This window comes from Prenolepis imparis, unplaced genomic scaffold, assembly GCF_030444845.1.
Source record: "Prenolepis imparis isolate NDT839.2.m4 unplaced genomic scaffold, iyPreImpa1.0 SCAF_234, whole genome shotgun sequence".
NCBI classification, from domain to species: Eukaryota; Metazoa; Arthropoda; class Insecta; order Hymenoptera; family Formicidae; genus Prenolepis; species Prenolepis imparis.
In genome coordinates, this window is record NW_028141392.1 from 23,948 (window position 1) to 37,416 (window position 13,469).

Genomic DNA, 13,469 nt, shown 5'->3' on the forward strand with positions numbered 1-13,469 from the left:
CATATTATTAACGTATAATGATACTTGTGATTCGCATACCACATTATTACGCATTAGTTTAGGCTTATAAACGTGTCTATCATTCAATTGGCAGAGGACATAAACATTTTGTTGTTCGCTTTATCTCTCCGTTCGCAATTTTTATGGTGGCAGCTCGGGTTACACCGTCTTCGCCTGGGTGTAATTTCGTTATTTTGCCAAGTGCCCATTGTGTACACGGTAGATTTTTATCCTTGATGAATACAACTGTTCCTGTTTCGATTTTTGGTCCGTTTTCGATCCATTTGGTACGCCTTTGTAGCTCGTTTAATATTCGAGATGCCAGCGTGTCCAAAAGTCTTGTCGAACCTTAGATATATGTTGCCAATTGGATAATCGGTTGACTGGAACAGATGTCATATTGCCCTCCGGAAGGGATGTTAGTGGTTTCCCGATCAGGTAATGAGCGGGGGTTAATGCCAATATATCATTCGGATCAGATGATAGTGAGGTGATAGGACGTGAATTAAGTATGCCCTCAATTTCGACAGTAAATGTATTCAACTCTTCAAATGTGAATAAAGAGTCGCCTATGACGCGCTTGAAATGGTGTTTAAATAGCTTCACCGTTGATTCCCATAACCCGCCGAAAGGAGGGGCTACGGGTGGTATAAAATGCCAAGAAATTCGATATTCAGTCAAACACTTGTTTATGATTTCTCGGTGTTCGTCGGAATTGAATAGGGCGTATAACTCTTTTAATTGATTATTCGCGCCTATAAAATTAGTCCCGTTGTTCGAATATATGTTCTCCGGTATTCCACGTCTTGCGATAAATCGTCGCAGTGACGCGAGAAAACCGTCGGTTGTTAGATCACTTACAACCTCGAGGTGGACTGCTTTTATTGTCATGCATATAAATACGCATACATAAACCTTGACTCGTGTTCGATTTCTATATTTTTTTTTCTTTAATATAAAACGGGCCACAAAAGTCTATGCCGGTGTTAGCGAACGGTGTCGCTTCGCGTACGCGAACTGGTGGGAGATTGCCCATTTTGTTTAATGATAAAACCGCCTCGTACTAATAATGCGATAATCTCGTCTCTGATCGTTCGAGCTTCTTCGATAGTATCGGCGCCGGATAAAAGATCGTCTACATACAAATGATTTTTAAGAATCTCGGCTGCTCTCGGGTACGCTTGTCTTTCATCGTCAGCGAGCTTCTGTATGACGCGAATTGCTAAAAACGGTGAAGAAGAAACGCCAAACGTAAGAGTGTTCAATTGATACGTTTTTACTTCACCGTTCTCTCGCCATAAGATTCGTTGATATCGCCGATCGTCTTCATGTAATAATATTTGGCGATACATTTTTTCAATGTCTGCCGAAATGATATAATTGTACGACCGGAATCGAATTAGGTGTGAAAGTAATTTGTCCTGGATTGTGGGCCCGGTCATTAAAATATCATTGAGCGACATGCCGTTACTCGATCTAGCTGACGCGTCGAATACTAATCGGGTTTTTGTAGTATTACTCGATTCTTTAATCACCGCGTGATGGAGCATATAAAATCCGTCGTCACCGGGATTTTTTATTAACGACATATGTCCTAATTTTTTATACTCGTCTAGTATACGTGTATATTCTACCCTTAACGTTGTGTCTCTGTCAAGTTTATGTTCTAACGATAACAGACGCTTAAGTGCCATCGTTCGCGACTCACCGAGATGTTTATTTGAGTCGCGAAATGGTAAACGTATATCGTCCGTCGTTATCTCGCCTAACGTTTTCGGCGAAGTGTGTTTCGCATTCGGTTTCCTCCTTTGATCTGGTGTTAATCGTCGCGACTTCTTCGATTGTCCAGAATTTAGCCAGCTGATTTTCTAAATTTGTTAAATAACATGATGCAAGATTAGTTCGCGATTGCGATGAAATGTTGCCGGCGACCACCCAGCCTAAGCGCGTCTTCTGCAGATACAGATCATGATCTTCGTGTGATAAGTTAATTTGACCGATGGAAAACAATGATAATGTGGGCCCGGAACCGATTAATATGTCGACCGAACGTGGTAAATGAAATTGCGGATCCGCTAATTGAATATTTGCAGGTAATTTAATTATATCTCGCGGAAACACTTCGGATGGTATTAAATCTGTAATATTCGGTATGGTCAGACAGGTTAGTTCCTTGGAAAAACCATCGCGTGTGGATTTTATGGTGACTCGCACTATGCCTCTAGATACTGTACTCGTAGCGTTAATCGCGTTGATCGGTAATGCGCAACTGGAGGCGCATACCGCGGTCTTGTATAAAAATTTTCGAAACCACCGATCGGCGGCTTCATACAAAGACAGATCAGCTAGCATGCGGAGAAGAAAGGAAGGAGACGAGAGAGAGCGATGTGTCGCTGCAGATCATGCATGTTATACATATGTATGTGTGTTTGAATGGGTCTGTGTGCGTGCGGGACCGCCTCCGTGTCAGAGCATCAACGGCACTTTCTCGAAAAAAAAAAACATGATCATGTAAGTATTTTTAAGTCATATATCCATAAATTAATTTAGTTAATATTATAAGTAAATTAATTTACATTTCTTAATATATACAAATATGTCTTTATACAAGCAAAGATTTTTGCTGAAATTTTGTTGAATCTTTATGGATACTTTTAGTTAAAATTGCTGCCAAGGTTTATGTATTTTCTGTACAACTAATTCAATTTTTTGTGTTTGAGATAGATTCAAGAAAATCCTTGTTCGTAAGAATACAAAACGTTCTAAGTTGAGCCGAATACGGGAGATCAATGTAGCTGGAAGTAACAATGAAATAGTAAATGAAGTCGCAATTAAATCTAATATACTTTCATCTGAGAAAGATTCTGATTCTGAGGGCCTCCAAAGCAGCGATGAAGAATTAAATGACATTTCATCATGCTTAAGTCATGAAGGAGATGATAGTTCATCATGTACAGATAACTCATCATCAGAGTATGAAATTGATTTGGCCTCTGATATGAACGAAAATGAAGAAATTCCAACTGCTGATGAAGATGACAATAATGTTATTGATAATGACGATGATCATAATCAAGATCCACACATGGAGCAGGTAATATACATGTACCGCCTTACAAAATATCACTGATAACTAGTTCGATAGAAAACTATTAAAAATAATTTATTAACTATACAGAAAACTATAGAGAGAGAGAGAGAGAGAGAGAGAGAGAGAGAGAGAGAGAGGTACAGAAAACTATAAACTTATACCGTTTTCTATATGGTTAGTGAATCGTTTTGAATAGTTTTCTATTGGATATAGTTACCAGGAATTTGCTAATATTTGTGCACAAATAAAGTCTTGATTATGTATAGTTGTGTTTTATACAATGCCGTTAAAAAGTTTCCGAACATATTATCTCATCCCAAAATTAAAATGTTTCAAGTTTTATCGCGGTCAAACATTTTTTATAGGAAGAAATCTAAAAACTTATTTCAAAGAGAAAATAGCGTTCTTTATTAAGATTAACTTTGGTATTTTTATTGTAGTAATAAGTAATGTAAAATTTTTTCATGTTACAGTTTCGCCAAATACTGTACGAAGGATGCAATCTTTCAAAAGAAGAAAGCAAAATGTTGCTTGTGAGTTTGGCTCTTCGTCATCAACTGACCGATGCTGCGTTGGAATCTCTTATTCAAGTAATTGATTGTCATCTTCCTCGTAAACATCATGGCTCCAAATATTTATTATTAAAGTCATTACCAGAAAATAAAGCGTGTAAATATTATTATTGTCCGGAATGTTATATGATATTGAATTTACGTACCGATAATCGAATAAAATGTGAAGTTTGTACAACAATTTACAAAGAAAAGTATCTCGATAAAAGAAACAAGTATTTTATGCATATTCCACTCAAAGAGCAATTAATAGAATTAGTAAAGTTCAAAGATTTTGCACAATTCCGAAAAACTAAAGAAATGGAAAGTGATATCATTAATGGAAACATTTACCGTAATTTAAGAAGTAAAAATATCATTGGAGATAATGACATTACCCTCCAGTGGAATTCAGATGGGGTACAATTATTTAAGTCTTCTATGTCATCCATTTGGCCGATTTTAGTTACGATTAACGAATTGCCTTATCGTTTGCGAAGGCAACACATTCTCTTAGCTGGCATATGGTTTGAATCTACGAAAGCAAATATGAATACTTTTCTCCGGCCATTCGTTGATGAACTTATTGATTTACATAATAATGATTTTATCACAACAACATTCATGCATAAGGAAGCAATATGTATTAAAGTTCATACACTTGTAACTCCTGTTGATTCAGTAGCAAGATCGATGATACAAAACATGAAACAATTTAACGGCGAATACGGATGTTCGTATTGCTATAATAAAGGAAAGGTAGTCAAGACAAGAAGCGGGGGTTTCAAACGTGTTTATTGTGGAGATGTTTATGCTTTACGTCATAAACGTGAACACAGCAAACATGTTAAAAAAAGTATTTCAAAAAATTATTCAGTAAAAGGAGTTAAGGGTCCTTCGGTAACACAACTTATACCGCTCTTTGATATAATTAAGTCTTTCCCGCCAGATTATATGCACAGTGTTGCGGAAGGCGTGGTTAAACAGTTTGTTATGGCGTGGTTCGATTCCTCCAATCATGATAAAGAGTGGTATTTAGGGAAATACCAACAAGTTTTTGATAATAAATTGACAAATATACTACCTCCATCAGAAATAACACGAATACCACGATCGATAGTTCTAAGAAAATTGTTTAAGGCATCAGAGTGGAAAAATATCTTACTGTACTATTCGTTGCCTTGTTTAAGTGGATTAATGCCACAGAAATTTATTAAACATTGGCTACTTTTTGTATTTAGTATGTATATTTTTCTACAAACACATATTTCTGAAGACAAATTTATCGCTGCTGAACAAGCATTACGAACATTTGTATTGCAAATAGAAGAATTGTATGGAGATGATTTCATGAATTACAATATTCATTTGTTATTGCATATACCTGCATCAGTGAAAAATTACGGTGCTCTTTGGGCTTGGTCAACCTTTCATTTTGAAGGCTTCAATCGAACATTAAAAACTTTATTCAATGGTACACAATGCATAACGCAACAAATATCTAAGTTTTATTCTAGATTAAGGTTTATTAACAACAACAAGTCGATTTTTACTGGCGAAAATTGTAGCTCGAAAGGAAAAGCTATTTTTGATTACTTAATGAAAGTGTGTCATATTAAAAGATGTACAGAATACGACAATTCTTTAAAAGCATTTGGAATAAAAAAAGAAATAGTGTTAACTGCTATACAAAAAATTATTGTAGAAGAATTAATAGGGGAATCTGTCGAAAGCACGGCTTTTACTTTTGACCGATTTATTTTTAGAAATATTCTTTACCATACTTTAAATTATCCTAGATTATTAAAAAGATATAATAATACAATATTAACAAAGAATAGATTGATATTGGATATATTATATTTATGTACCGTGACAAAAGCAAATGATGGAACTGAAACTAATGTATTATTATGCAAAAAATATAATATTTTACCGGAAGAAGTATGCAAAAATAATCGGGTATCTTCCATAAATTTTAGTTTTATTACTAAAAAAACTGATAACATTACAGGTTGCCTATTGGATATGATTAAAAGTAAATGCGTTGTTATATCATATTCCAATGAACATAAGCAATTTATCATACCTGTCGTTAATACAATTGAAACCGATTGATTTCTAGAGGCACAAAGCAAGCAAAATGTACGTGTAACATAATGCGTATACACGCGCGTAGAGAAGCATATGTATATGTACAATATTATATTATTATTAAGTTAGTGTTTCTAATATATAGTATTATGTAATGTAAATTAATGTATTTTGTAATAAATATAAAATAATATATATTAGCAGATATATCAGATTCTTACGTATTTATATTGACCAATATATTATTATTATTATTTTATAAAAAAATATAAAAATATATATAACTGATATAATAATAATACTATGCATATATTATTTAATTTTTATTAAATTTTATTATTTATTAAATATTATTTAATTTTTATTAAATATTTTACTGTTTCTTATCAAAATGGCAAACATTCTGTAGTACACAGATATATTTTATACTTTTTATATTTATTTACTTAGAAATTAAAAAATAATGAAATGTGGTTAATAAAAAGTGATACATTAAATTTAATAAATTTCAAACATTATTTATAGAAATAATTTATATACAGCTGCATTGAAGTAAAAGTATAATAGTGAGTCTTATCATATATATATATATATATATATATATATATATATATATATATATATATATGATAAGACTCACTATTTCAAATTTCATTAATTGTGTCATTATACGTTTAATAAATTACACGCGTGTAGTAGTGTATTACACATTTTGTAGATTACTTGTAGTATATTTCACATATAGTGGATTACACGTGTAGTCTATCACACAAGTTACTTATCACACGTGTAGTGTATTACACATGTAGTGGATTACACGTGTAATAGATTACACACTTCATGGGCTAGACATGTATTCCGTATTACAGATATTTCACGCACTATAATAACTACAGCGTGTAGTAATTACAGATCATTGTAATTCTTTCTGTAATAACTACAGGGGATCTTGTAATAACTACACAACTGTAATATTTTCTGGCTATAGTTTCTTTCCGTAAGGGATATATGTGCTGACTTTCGTTAACACATCATTCTATCTTTGTTTGATATCTATATAATGGAAAATAAAGATAGAATGACGCTTGCATTCTTGTATCGCTAAATGAAATGCATTAAAAAACAAATCAGAAAAAAATAAAAGCTGATAAATCGGATTTCTCCTGAGAAAGTTTTGTAAAAATTTTTACAGAAATTATAAAAACTTTTATGAAATATTTTGAGACTAATATTTCCAGGGAATTCGCACTCATTTACAAAGCACAAATCTGAATGAAAAAATGAATAGAATAGCTATCTTCTCCAAATATTATGTTTACGTTTATTACATTTAATATTAATTACTTAAAAGAGTTAAAGTAATTTTCACCGTCTTTTGCGAATGCATGTTCGTGAGCCATACGTCTTTCGATGTGCGTTAATGAGCCATATAATTAAGATATAATTAAAACATAACACATAATTATTGCACAGAGACCTACCTGTATTGTGTATCCATATATTGCATTTTGCGTCTTTTTGCATTGGGAATCTAAATAGCCGTTTCCCATGCGATTTTTCATTCTTGCAGTCTTTATACATACACCTATTATAATCTACGGGACATTGACTCGACATATTTGTATATTGTAATATACGATGCAAAAAGAAATTACAGAAATATAAAAAAATGAAAAATACAGAACTTAAAAATAACAAATAAAAAAGAAATACAACACGTGAAAGGAAAAAAGAGAAATAAATCGATACGATAGAAATGAATACACACGTACACGCACACACGATATTTAAAACTAATCGTATCAGATTACACGTGTTGCGAAATATATAGATCACGATATCTTACAGATCACGATGAAGCACCGCAAAACCGAACGTTACTCGTAAAGATCGTCGCGCTGACTGAATCGTCGAAATGCCAAGATTGCCAAGTAGCGCTGTTGCGCTTTTCTTTTGTTTCACCTAAATATAAACACAACGCTCATATCTATAGCTTATCAAGAACTTTAAACGCGTTGCTTTAAAATTTATATTGTTTTTTAAATTCTAGTTCTTTAAATAAATTTAATATATATATATATATATATATTAATATATATTAATAGAAAAGTATTTTTATATGTAATTTGTATGTATAAGTGTATATTAAAATTAAAATAATTAAAATAAATCTAAGATAATATCTGTGAAACTGGATATTAGATAATATCTGTGAAACTGATCGTATTGATCCTATTATTGAATAAACTAAATTAGCTGATTATCCTATAAAAATTACAGTATATCCTCCAATTGTTATAAAAATAATTAATAAATAATTAATAAAATAATTAAAAATAGAATAATTTAAAAAATAAATATTAGTAATATAAGTAAATATTATTCATAAAAACAAATCTAACTAAAGGACAAAAATTAACTCTAATTATTAATAAAATTAGTAATAAAATCACTAATCTTAAAATATTTAAGGAATGACTTGGACAAGATATATATAATAATACATTTTATTAAAAACAGACTCAATAAATATACATGTTAGGTCAGGTTAATTAGTTAATTAATTAATTTATTTATTTATTAACGTCATGAAATTTTCCGAATTACGCGAACGCTACGCGTAAAAGGCGAAACCTCGTGCCTGCCGCCGCACGAGTCCACGTGTCCACGAGATGCTCATCGTCGGTGAGACAAAGCCAGAGCGACGGATTGTTGGTCCTTGTCTGACTCATCTGTTTGGTTCTCAACTCGGTTCTTATCTGAGTAGTTCGGACATGAACCATATCACGGATTCGAACCTTATACTACGTTTTTTACCGATCGTAACGTGGTAGTTTATGTCCACTTTCTCAGGGGGCGCATCAGTACACGCGTCCCCTGAACCGCGGTGGCCGCTCTCATGTTTCTCTCTGTGTGTATCTAATAAATTAGTCATCACCTTTCCTTACATATCCCTAGATCCGTAAAAGTCCGTTCAAGCTCTCGGCGTCCCTAGGGTATAACCGGTGCATGCAGGTTGCCCTATAAATCAAATAGAGAGTCCAATATATATACAAGAAAAGTCACCCGGACGTGACACCGCTCTCATGTTTCTCTCTGATGTGAATAACGCTTAAGGGTCGGCAGGCGACCCAGGCAAACTCCGAATTGATGTTGGAGACCTCACGCGGTGACAACGCGAAACTCCGATTTCAGTGTTGCCAACGCTGAGAAACGAACTCCCAGGTTCTATGTAGTGGTGTATGTATGTACCAGAGAGAAACATGAGAGCGGCCACCGCGATTCAGCGGACGCGTGTACTAATGCGCCCCCTGAGAAAGTGTATATAAACTACGTCGTTACACTCGGTAAAAAGCGTGGTAAATGGTTCGAATCCGTGATATGGTTCATATCCGAACTCTACCGGATAAGAACCGAGTTGAGAACTAAACAGATGAGTCAGACAAGGACCAACAATCCATCGCTCTGGCTTTGTCTCACCAACGATGAGCGTCTCGTGGACTCGTGCGGCGGCAGGCACGAGATTTCGCCTTTCGCGCGTAGCGTTCCACGTAATTCGAGAAGGACAAAATTTTATGACGTTAAATTTTGGGCAATATATAAAAAATTAAATATATATTAAATATAAGATGTAAAATCAGATTATAAGTTAAATAAAAATTATATCCAGTTTCCTGAGTACATTAAAAAAATTAATAAACATATAATATCAAGGCTCTGACTATTCAAAATTAATAGATAAACGGGCTAATAAGAGCCGAGCGCGGATAGAAGCGCGACAAAAAAAAGAAACGAACTTAGAGTTACAAAGTTAATTTATTCAAACGTTTCGGTCCCTGATTCGGGCCATCCTCAGTAAGCTGTACAAACATAAAATAAAAATAAAAGGTAAAAAATACAAAATTGAAAAAATGGCAAAAATTATTTAACAAAAAACGGTGAGGCGATGGTAAACAGAAATTTAGTATAATTATAATAAAAAGGAGGACCAACATGAGATAAAGAATAATTAAAATTAAAGATAGAAACAATACGTACATAAAAGAAAGAAAGAATGATTCATAAGAATCGTGCGGCAAAAAACGGCGAAGAGCCCCGCAGCCAATGTATAATCGCAACAGCGTCACCTCTCATCGTTACCATCGGTACCAACGGGAAAGAGAACGTTTGTGAATGCATATTATTGCAAACCTGTGTTGATTAAAGAAAAGTTGATCGAGCTAACAAAGAAACACGAAAGAAAGAGGCAACTTACCGATGCTAGAAAACACAGAGGCCTACGGGAACGTAACATATAATCGCACTTGTTAAACGATACATCGCGACTGGTCTTTAAATGGAAAGATGAGATCGAGACAATAATATAAACACAGAAATGAGGTCAACCGAAAACAGATGATAAATGAGCGCACGCTTGGCTTTAGATATTATACATATTTTCTATCATCGGGAAATATATATGGTCTAAACACTCCGTGTCATTTTGTAAATTGATGCTATTTTTTTGTAATTTAATGTGAATCATTTCGGACACGAGTCTTTTCCCTAGAATCGGCTCCTCATCCAGGATCTCCACGCTGTTCCAATCAAACTCATGGTTTAGAAGTCTATGGTCTGTTATGACCGAGCGCTGCGTCGTGTTTCTATTGATGTGGTTGCGGTGTTCGTTTATTCTCGTTTTTAGGAAACGGCGCGTTTGACCGACATAAGAAGCGTCACAGTTATTGCAGGAGATCTTGTATACAACGTTCGTGTGAAGGTCTTTCGGCAAGCTATCTTTATGCACTTTAATAAACTTGTTAAGCTTGTTGATACCGGTATATGATATTTTTGTATCCAAATCTCGAATTGCACGACTAAATTGCTCGGAAATGCCAGGGACATACGGAATGTTAAAGAAAGTGGTTGGAAGCTGTTCTTTTTTGCTTGTGTCATTCTTACTTAGAGAAGAATTATTTTTCTCCTTAAATTTCGCGAACAGAAATTTCAATCTTTCGTTAATTGTATCAAAGATATACTGCAATGGATACCCGTTATCGAGCAAAATATTTATAACGAGTTCGAAATTCTTTCTATGGAACCTGGGATGTGACAGGAGGAAAACTCTATCTGTGAGACAAAAAATTGTGCCTCTTTTTTGGCAAAGAGCGTGTCGTGATTCGAAACTTAGATATCTCCCGGAGAACGTCGGTTTATGGAACCAATCGAATTCCAACTTTCCATCGTTAACAATAACAGTGACGTCCAAGTCGATTATCGACGCCCTCCTCCATTGTGAACTGGAGTCTCGGATGGAAGGAATTGAAGGTCTTTAATATGTCTTTGAGCATGGAGGAGGGGGCCGCCAACGCGACATCATCGACATATCGAACATAGAAAGGAAGTGCAACCGACAAGTTCGCAAGCGCTTTGCTTTCTAGGTCCTGTAACGTTAGATCAGCAATAATCGGTGACAGCGGTGAGCCCATGGGGGTGCCAAATGTTTGTCTATATACGCCATTGAAGGAGAAGTACGTAGAATCAAGCACAAACTTCACAGCCGATAGAAAATTGTCTCTTGGTATGACGCATTTCCTTTCTATGTCCGGCCACCTACTAGCGACACTGTCCATTGCTAAATCTAATGGGATGTTGGTGAATAGCGAGACAACATCAAGAGAAATTAATTTATGTTGATTATCAATGTATACGTCTTTAAGTTTCTCTACTAATTCAAAACTGTCAGCAACGTGGCTGTCGGCTGCAGGTAGCGAGGCATGTACAATATCGTGCAAAAATTTAGCCAAGAAATATAATGGACTGTTTTTTGAAGAGACGATTAGCCTAAGAGGACAATCCGGCTTGTGAATTTTTGGCAATCCGTAAGCACGCGGTAATGTACTATCCGAGCAATTCATTAGCTTGTAAGATTTTTCTGAGATATAATCTCTGCGCTTCCACAACATGAGTAGCTAACGGAGATTGTTAATTAGAGTTCTAGTCGGATCTTTCTTTACCACCGTGTATGTATCCACTGAGTAAATCTGTCATTTTTTTAAGATACATATCTTTATTTAAAGCGACGGTGACATTACCTTTATCCGCGCGAGTAAAAATAATACTCGGATTATCACGCATGAAATTCTTTGTCAACAAGGAGGCTTTAATTAGGAATTTGTCTTGTAAGGATGTGTGAATATGCAGAGAGGAAAAATTGTTAATGATTTGGAATGATCTATTTCTGACAGCTAAGCGGTATTCCGTGTTAAGTTTGTCTATGTTGTGTTCGACACTTTTTATGAATTGGACCACGGTTTTTTTATCTTTGTTGGAGACAGGCAGACAGAAATTCTCACCTAATTGAAGGAGGCACTGTACCTCGTGAGGGATGACAGAAGATGTTAGATTCACGAACCACTTACTTTTTATGTCAGAAATAGGTGAGGCAGAATTGGAAAAGGAAAGAGGATCAAGATGTGTTTCAAAAGACAGGGGGGAAGGAGTGGAGGGAGGGAGGTGACTCAAGGAAAAGGAAGAGACAATCGAAGTTGCAGGAGGAGCATTAAAATTTAAGGTGGAATTCATGCGTGACGAGGAAACCTGTGAATATGTGGTCTCCGAGTAATAATAATGTAATAATAATGAGTAATAATAATGTACCATAAATAATAAAAAAAAAAGTGCGAGTGACGAGAATTGAACCCGACTCGTAGTACGTACACTTAAGTCCGTGGTTATCACGTTACTGATTGTGAGTCGGGTTCGATTCCCGTTACTCGCACTCTTTTTTTTTTATTATTTATGCAAATTAGAATATTTATTCATGTAAAATAAATTTAATTCAACAATTTTTTTAATTTGCGCTTTCAAAAAACTATTTTTTTAATTTACTCAGGAAACTGGATATAATTTTTATTCAACTTATAACCTGATTTTACACGTTATATTTAATATAAAATAAAACAAATAATAAAACGCTTTATTGATAGTGCAAATTAAAAAAATTGTTGAATTAATTTTGTTTTGACGAATAAATATTCTAATTTGCATAAATAATAAAAAAAAAAGTGCGAGTGACGGGAATTGAATCCAACTCGTAGTACGTACACTTAAGTCCGTGGTTATCACGTTACTGATTGTGAGTCGGGTTCGATTCCCGTCACTCGCACTTTTTTTTTATTATTTATGCAAATTAGAATATTTATTCATGTAAAACAAAATTAATTCAACAATTTTTTTTAATATGCACTTTCAGAAAACAATTTTTTTAATGTACTCAGGAAACTGGATATAATTTTTATTTAACTTATAATCTGATTTTACACCTTATATTTAATATATTTAATTTTTTATATATTGCCCAAAGTTTAACGTCATAAAATTTTGTCCTTGTCGAATTACGTGGAACGCTACGCGCGAAAGGCGAAATCTCGTGCCTGCCGCCGCACGAGTCCACGAGACGCTCATCGTTGGTGAGACAAAGCCAGAGCGATGGATTGTTGGTCCTTGTCTGACTCATCTGTTTAGTTCTCAACTCGGTTCTTATCCGAGTAGTTCGGATATGAACCATATCACGGATTCGAACCATTTACCACGCTTTTTATCGAGTGTAACGACGTAGTTTATATACACTTTCTCAGGGGGCGCATTAGTACACGCGTCCGCTGAATCGCGGTGGCCGCTCTCATGTTCTCTCTGTATGTACACGTACACACACCATTGCATTGCTCACGCGGACGCACGGTAGAGAGACA

The 13,469-nt window shown here is 34.7% G+C and overlaps 3 protein-coding genes and 1 pseudogene across 3 annotated transcripts; all 4 read right to left on the reverse strand.

Annotated features, from left to right (window-relative positions):
• Positions 1-306: 306 nt before the first annotated feature.
• LOC145948084 (uncharacterized) lies at positions 307-891 on the reverse strand. The gene has a single exon (XM_083057843.1). The coding sequence runs from the start codon at positions 889-891 to the stop codon at positions 307-309; it is 585 nt and encodes a 194-aa protein (XP_082913969.1).
• Positions 892-986: 95 nt separating this feature from the next.
• Positions 987-1,694, reverse strand: LOC145948085 (uncharacterized). The gene has a single exon (XM_083057844.1). It carries the CDS (start codon positions 1,692-1,694, stop codon positions 987-989), a length of 708 nt encoding a protein of 235 aa, XP_082913970.1.
• A 22-nt stretch (positions 1,695-1,716) lies between these two features.
• Positions 1,717-2,352, reverse strand: LOC145948086 (uncharacterized). Its single transcript, XM_083057845.1, has one exon. It carries the CDS (start codon positions 2,350-2,352, stop codon positions 1,717-1,719), a length of 636 nt encoding a protein of 211 aa, XP_082913971.1.
• A 7,804-nt stretch (positions 2,353-10,156) lies between these two features.
• On the reverse strand, positions 10,157-11,681 carry LOC145948087 (uncharacterized; annotated as a pseudogene).
• Positions 11,682-13,469: the final 1,788 nt, after the last annotated feature.